The sequence below is a fragment of the Daphnia magna genome, linkage group LG10, assembly GCF_020631705.1.
Source record: "Daphnia magna isolate NIES linkage group LG10, ASM2063170v1.1, whole genome shotgun sequence".
NCBI classification, from domain to species: Eukaryota; Metazoa; Arthropoda; class Branchiopoda; order Diplostraca; family Daphniidae; genus Daphnia; species Daphnia magna.
Genome location: NC_059191.1, coordinates 8,568,524 through 8,574,876, shown reverse-complemented (window position 1 = coordinate 8,574,876; position 6,353 = coordinate 8,568,524). Strand labels below are relative to the sequence as shown.

At 40.2% G+C, this 6,353-nt stretch overlaps 2 protein-coding genes across 5 annotated transcripts; one reads left to right on the top strand and one right to left on the bottom strand.

The window, feature by feature from the left end:
* Window positions 1-457: 457 nt before the first annotated feature.
* Window positions 458-1,250, bottom strand: LOC116932714 (28S ribosomal protein S18c, mitochondrial). The gene is made up of 4 exons (XM_032940550.2): window positions 1,091-1,250; window positions 941-1,032; window positions 733-883; window positions 458-655 (listed from the first exon to the last, which is right to left on the bottom strand). Exons 1-4 carry the CDS (start codon window positions 1,131-1,133, stop codon window positions 504-506), a joined length of 438 nt encoding a protein of 145 aa, XP_032796441.1. The 5' UTR covers window positions 1,134-1,250; the 3' UTR covers window positions 458-503.
* An 861-nt stretch (window positions 1,251-2,111) lies between these two features.
* On the top strand, window positions 2,112-6,323 carry LOC116932709. 4 transcript variants are annotated; one of them, XM_045180281.1, is made up of 9 exons: window positions 2,112-2,169; window positions 2,580-2,650; window positions 2,712-2,835; window positions 2,894-3,020; window positions 3,077-5,198; window positions 5,261-5,438; window positions 5,494-5,784; window positions 5,849-5,975; window positions 6,045-6,323. In XM_045180281.1, the coding sequence occupies exons 3-9, from the start codon at window positions 2,750-2,752 to the stop codon at window positions 6,234-6,236; spliced, it is 3,123 nt and encodes a 1,040-aa protein (XP_045036216.1). In that variant the 5' UTR covers window positions 2,112-2,169; window positions 2,580-2,650; window positions 2,712-2,749; the 3' UTR covers window positions 6,237-6,323. The 4 variants fall into 4 exon arrangements, with proteins under 4 accessions (XP_045036216.1, XP_045036215.1, XP_032796429.2 ...); XM_045180280.1 differs by having other exon boundaries at window positions 2,709-2,835; XM_032940538.2 differs by lacking the exon at window positions 2,112-2,169 and adding an exon at window positions 2,283-2,439.
* The last annotated feature ends 30 nt before the right edge of the window (window positions 6,324-6,353 follow it).

Genomic DNA, 6,353 nt, shown 5'->3' with positions numbered 1-6,353 from the left:
GGGTAACCTACTTTCATAAAATGTTTTATTTTTCCCCATTTCCCCGAGACAAAAATTTTTTTTTTTTCGAATTTTCGAGATAGGGAAAATGGGGGAAAATAAAACATTTTATGAAAGTAGGTTACCCAACCACTAAAAATATGAAATAATTCACACGATATGCTGAATTTTTGTGCTTAATTTACATGTGCATACCAAAGTGATACCGTGCATGATTTAATTAAAAATTACGGTGTGTGAAGCATTTGGGAAACCCCTAAAATTATTATCTTAGCGGACTCAGCGCCACTATGCGGCATCTCACGCGCATCGCTACAGAGGGATATAGGCGTTAGCGGTCTTCCACTTCGTTGTCTATGCTTATATTGTCAATAGCTTATACCAGATAATCTATTAACAGGTGCAGATAAAGCATAGCAAACCAAGCAGGAAGGAAACAATAATGATAAATCAAACATATACTTTAAATTTGTATTGGTAATCGTCTAATTCAAAATGACAATTTAGTAGCGATGAGGCCTTATTGGTCTACTTGGGTCACACAACTTTGGATCTCTTATATATTCTACTTTTTTCAGCATAACAGCTAAATAGCCTGCATTTTGTGACTTGATGATTTCCCTTTCAACAGATTTCTGTTTGGCTTTGCACAGTCCTACATAAAAAATGGTAATATTAGTTTTGTGTTATATTAAAATCAAATTAAAATCAAAAGTAATCATCACACATCACCAGTAATATTTTTTTCATAAACTTTGCCTGTAAAGGGAGACAAAAATTGAGATAGCAAACGTGCATTCTTGTAGTCAACTTCCACACCATATTTGCATAAAACACAGCAGCGTTTTTCCTTTTGATATGGATTACTTAGGTTTTCTGCTGGCTAAAGAAATGGTCAAATGTATCTAACATTTATTATAACCAATAACTTGAAGTTTACTAGATCATCTTCAGGTTGACTACTTGTACTAGAGGCTGTTGAGTATCCTACTCTTACGGGTAATAATTTAGACCCCGTGATTCTATAAAAATCTAATAACAAAAGATGATAAATATCTGATTTCATTTTAAAAACCGTAAATTTAATTACTCGATACATGGAAGTCGGAAAAAACCTTTCGTAATATTGACATTGTGGTTTGTGGATGCAAAATTTTTCAGTTTGATTTTTGATTTCCCTGTCGTCTGCTAAGAAATTTTCCCTTTTCCCACTTTCATCGGGGCAGACTCATGGGTTCCATGACTCTGGTCGGGGAAGCTCGGCCCCGCGTAGATCGAGGAACTTTTTTGTCAATTCGGTGCAGGGCATTTTATTTTTTTTGCGTGCCAGCCCTGATATGATCCATTCACGTGATTCTGGTCTACCTATGAGAACCAATGTAACTCTGGTTAACTTCTGATAAGACAACTAGGCCTCTCTTTGTTTCAGTTTTGGCGCCAATTCAGCCACTGTTTTAGAAGAAGGTGACGGTGTTTTTGGTGTAGCACCCGGATCTAGCCCCGCACCGCATAAGAATTCCCCACATTGAGCCAGCATCTGAGCAGAGTAATAGAATATTATATTTGTATTCTATTACTCTGATCTGAGCATCCCCGGTCTTCCTTATTTCGGGGAGTGCATGCGGTGTCCCAAGTTTCATAGCTGGGTGGGACTGAGGTCGGGGCGCGGGTTAGTGGTTGTCTTTAAGAGAATTTCCGTAGGATCTGGCAACCTTGTCTTTGCCGTTGACGGTATTAATTAGATATTTAGATGGGGTTGCGCCTATTGCACCGTGGAGTCCACGGCCCTCTAGTGTCATATAGTGCTATTGCACCGTGGATCCACGGTCTAATGTACTTGGTGCTTTGACCGTGGATCCACGGCGCTCTTGGGGCAAAACATGCTATTACGCCGTGGAGTGTATCATACTTGTTGCATTAACTATGCATTTGAGCTGTCAATGTACGTTTATTGATAGTGATACTGTAAAAAGGACAAATTTATTAATCCAACATGTAGAAATCTGATCGTAAACGTAAACTAACTTATTGGTTTTGTGATAAAGTATCGGTGTCCAATTCCATCTTTACATAAAATCATGATTGTCAGCAATGACAGCGAAAATTTCATCATCAAAGAAACAAGGACGCCATTAACACTCACGAAATATATAATCGGCCAATAACTAGGTAACAAAAAAAAAAAAAAAAGCTGAAGGGTTGCGGGCAGACCGCGCTTGGTTCCGCATAGTATTTTGACATGGAGTGCCGTGGATCCACGTCAATAGCACTATGACTAGATCTTTGTTTTCTTTAGATGGTTCAAATTTGACTACTGTTAGTCTTTTAGGTTTTGTCATCCAATTAGCAAATTCTCCTGTCATATTTTAAAACTGGAAAACCTTCGTTGCTTTAAAGAGAGATTATGGATAATTTTAGTCAATCGCTCTCTAATTCAAGGTTAGACAAAATTCAGTTTTTAAGCCATACGCGGTAGTTGTTGAAAAAATAAAATTATATAGCTCTAAAGGGAGAATCTTCGTGCACTAACTGCTCTTTTTTCTTGTTACTTGATACACTCTCTTTATATTACCTTACAGCTGGGAAAATCCCTTTGGTATAAGTGGAAATGTTATTCCATGTGATTTGGAAAGTGACGAACAGTTTGTTGGTATTAACCTGTTTTTTTTTAGTTTTGTCATGGAAGTGATGGCTTTTTATATTAAAAGTAGGTGAAGAACTAAAGGCCTTTTTTGAAAAAGAAGAAAAAATGTATCAATCAACTTCATCTGTTAGATCAGATCAAAGTCATCAAACAGAAAAGAGCAACACTATGGCTTCAGGAATCACGATAAGGTATCTTGTCAAGTGAAATGTTACTTCCATCCCCATTCTTGACATATTTTGTGCAAAGGTCTTTTATGGTTGAGAGTGGAGACAGTGATCTTATTCACCAAAAACTTACCATGAGCCAATATTTGGCATACAAGTCTGAACCGATGGGGCCAGAGTTGGGTGACTCAACTTCATCTAAAGAAAGAGTAAGTAAGCATCTTAAAATGTTATCTAAAAGACTTTTTTTTAACTGCTTTTACAGCCTTATTTCAGCTTTCAAGAAAAGATTTCTCTGTCTCCACATAGTGAGAAAAGTGAGTCAGGAGTAGCTGAGTTTAATCCAGACTTCAGCCAAGAGCCTTCATGGATGAAAAAGAAATCATTAAGCTCATTATCAAGTTCTGAAAATCTAGAAATACCATCAAAAAGTCCTGATAGCAGTGAAAATTGGTTAATTGGCAAAAACAAGTCTGCAAGCCAAAACAGTATGATAGATAATATTGAAAAATCTGAAGCCAGTCTTCGCGTGAAGGAATCCAGTATCTCCAAAGCACCAATGCTTGAACATGTACAGCCTACAATCTGTTTAACGCAACATCAAGCCTGTGAAACAAGTGAACTTCCGTCCCTGTATTGGAAGCCCCAAGATGAATCGCTTATTGACGGTGGCTCTTCTCTACTTGAACCATCACTTATGAGGGGAGCCATAAGCAACTGCCATTCTTATGTCGCTGGGCATGTCGAGTCCCTATCTCACGAATCTGATGGGAGTCGACGACCTAGCGAAATCGCCGCATCAAGTCAGAGTTCTTCGCCTGCTAGCACGATCCGTGAAAATACGGATTTCCCTCGGTGCGAATCACTGATTTCAGAGCCGCAGTTAAGTTCAACGCGTGAAATAACTGACGACTTCACTGACGTAAGCTCAACGGAGAAACGGGTGCATTTCCAAGCTAATTCCTTACAAGCCCAAATTAGTCATACATCAATGGAGAAGCAAAACCTACATCTGGGATCGCTTCTAGATGTGTCTTCCAAGCCCAATCTCTGTTCCACAGCCATGACACCCACAGCCAAAGCATCCGAACATGTTATGCGTATACTCGCAAACCTTAGTCAGAACGGCAATTCCATTGTGAGCCAAGAGGAAGAAGTCAAAAGAGCAAGGCCTTCGGTTTTGAAAGATGTAGCTGATGTAGAAACCGAATCAAAAAATTTAAATTTAGAGTGGGAACGTATTGAACGTGAACTGACGCAACATGATCCTAATGGATTCAGTCCCGAATCATGGGTAGCTGTCTTTTCAAACACATCTTGCCTGTCAACGCCGCTATTGATGAACAAAATTAAAGAACATGTTCTTCGCATGAACGGTCGAGGGATGAGTTCAGGTCTTTTACCTTCTGAATCGAGCGGCATTGGCGGTAGCGGTTTTGAAATAACAGAAAGCCGAATTGAAAGTACATCTGGTCTTCCATCAAACAAGAGTGCAACAAATTCCATCCATCCATCTTTAGTTCATGAAACAGATATTTCTTCTCGAGCATCGTCTATCAATATGAATCCCTCCCAGCACAGATCTGCAGAATCGAGTCAGTATCCGACCACGCCTGTTGCTATACCTCCACCAGCTGCTATACCTCCACCAGCTGCTAAAATCGAAGACAAATTTTTGAAGATCCGCCACACCTTATCTGCTATGCCACCACGCGACGGAGTAAAACCCGCACTGCTAACCCCTGTTGATGGGTTAGCCAAAAGCGATTTCAACCATGTCGACTACGTCCGTCTCACTTCCACAGCTATAAAAGCGATTCCTGCAACAACTGGCACAAGATCTTCATCAACTTCTACTCAGCCTAAAATTAGTTCAACTGAAATGCAACAGACTCTTCAAGCGCCGCTAATCAAGTGCAGCAAGTCACAGGTTTATTTTGGAGGAGCCAAAATTCGACAGACGCAAAAGCAAAACGTTGTAGTTCGAAACTCGTCGTTTGAGCAAGCACTGGAACTGGAATTACGTATCAAAGATTCTGATGACTTTTACATGCTAAACGAGGATCGTTCTTTGGTGTCTAGTCACAACTTTCGGTTAGAGCCGCGTCAAGAATGTTGTCTCGATCTGGTTTTTCAACCTAAACATCTTGGCCCATTAGCCTCGAAGCTAAATCTGTACCCACGATGCCAATCAGCTAAAAAGGTCAAGTATACTGTGGACCTTTTCGGCTACGGTGGCTCTAGCATTATTCAACAGTTAACTCCCAATGCTGGCGATTCGGAGCGTACGCTTGTCCCTAAGTCCAAAGGAGCCCACTGGAACTGCCAGCTTGTCCTGAAAAATCGAGGAAATGTTGCAGGATTCGCTTTCATTCAGCCGTTGCAAGGTAAATCATATGCGCATGTGATCCGCTCTTTTCTCTTGTTATATAGTGAATTAATTCAACAGAAAATGGAAAGGTGATGGAAGCCTGTCAGTGCATTGTCATGCCTCAATGTTTCTCTTTGAATGCCACCGATTTCAAAGAAATTCAAATTTTTATCCATCCAACTGAAGACGGAAAGTTGGCACCATTCAAGTTACGACTGGTATGGGGTGATGAACCGTTGCGAATCCGTTGGATGAGGTAAACCATTCAGCCAAATATTTGAATGAGATGATCATACCTGTTGTAATACCAGATGCATCGCTAATGGAGCACCCTTGAAACCTGCATCGGAGATTGTTGGATTTGATTGGACTAGATTGCTGCAGTTAGAGTCCAATGACAAGTCAGCAAATCCACCTGTTAGTGATGAGGATATGACGATGTTCTTTAAAAACGTTGCAGTGGAAGAGATAAAGGTCATAGTTCCAGACCGTGGTCAAGATTCACATTTCGTAACGTTAGCAGTAGAACCTGCAACGGTTCTTGAATCATCGTCTGTGAACGATACGATGCTTTCCGAGAGACGTCTCACCAACGCCGTCAGGTTTTGTTGTGCAATCAAACCGTCCTTATGAATAATTATTTTCATTTTACGTTTCTCTATCTAGTGGCAAAATGTCATCGGATATGTCCGTCTCTGCTGCGGTCACTGAACTAACGTTTCCTTCCACCAAAGTTGGTACTATTTCTTCACAGAAGATCCCTCTTCAGAACTGGAGTGGAATCAAACAAGAGGTATCTTAATTCTTAGATTTGTTGTACATCGTTTTGAAGCACTGTGTACGTAATCTATTTTGACTGAAGGTCCGGGTAAAGGAGATCAGTGGACCTTTCATAATGAAGCATACCCGCAACGCCGTCCCGGGAGGTTATTTCACCCGTTTACCCATACAGTTTCATCCAACCAAAATTGGTTCGCATTCAGGAAACGTTTTGCTTGATGTTGGACAGCATGGGCAAACTATAACCATTTCACTTAAAGGGGATGCCTTCTAAATGTAGCAGATTATATGTTTACGCGCTGCAAGTATTTCGTTATGCACATGAGCCTTTTCTATTCTTTTTATACACATATTCTAATTATTTTATTATGCAAATAATCCTGCGTCTAAT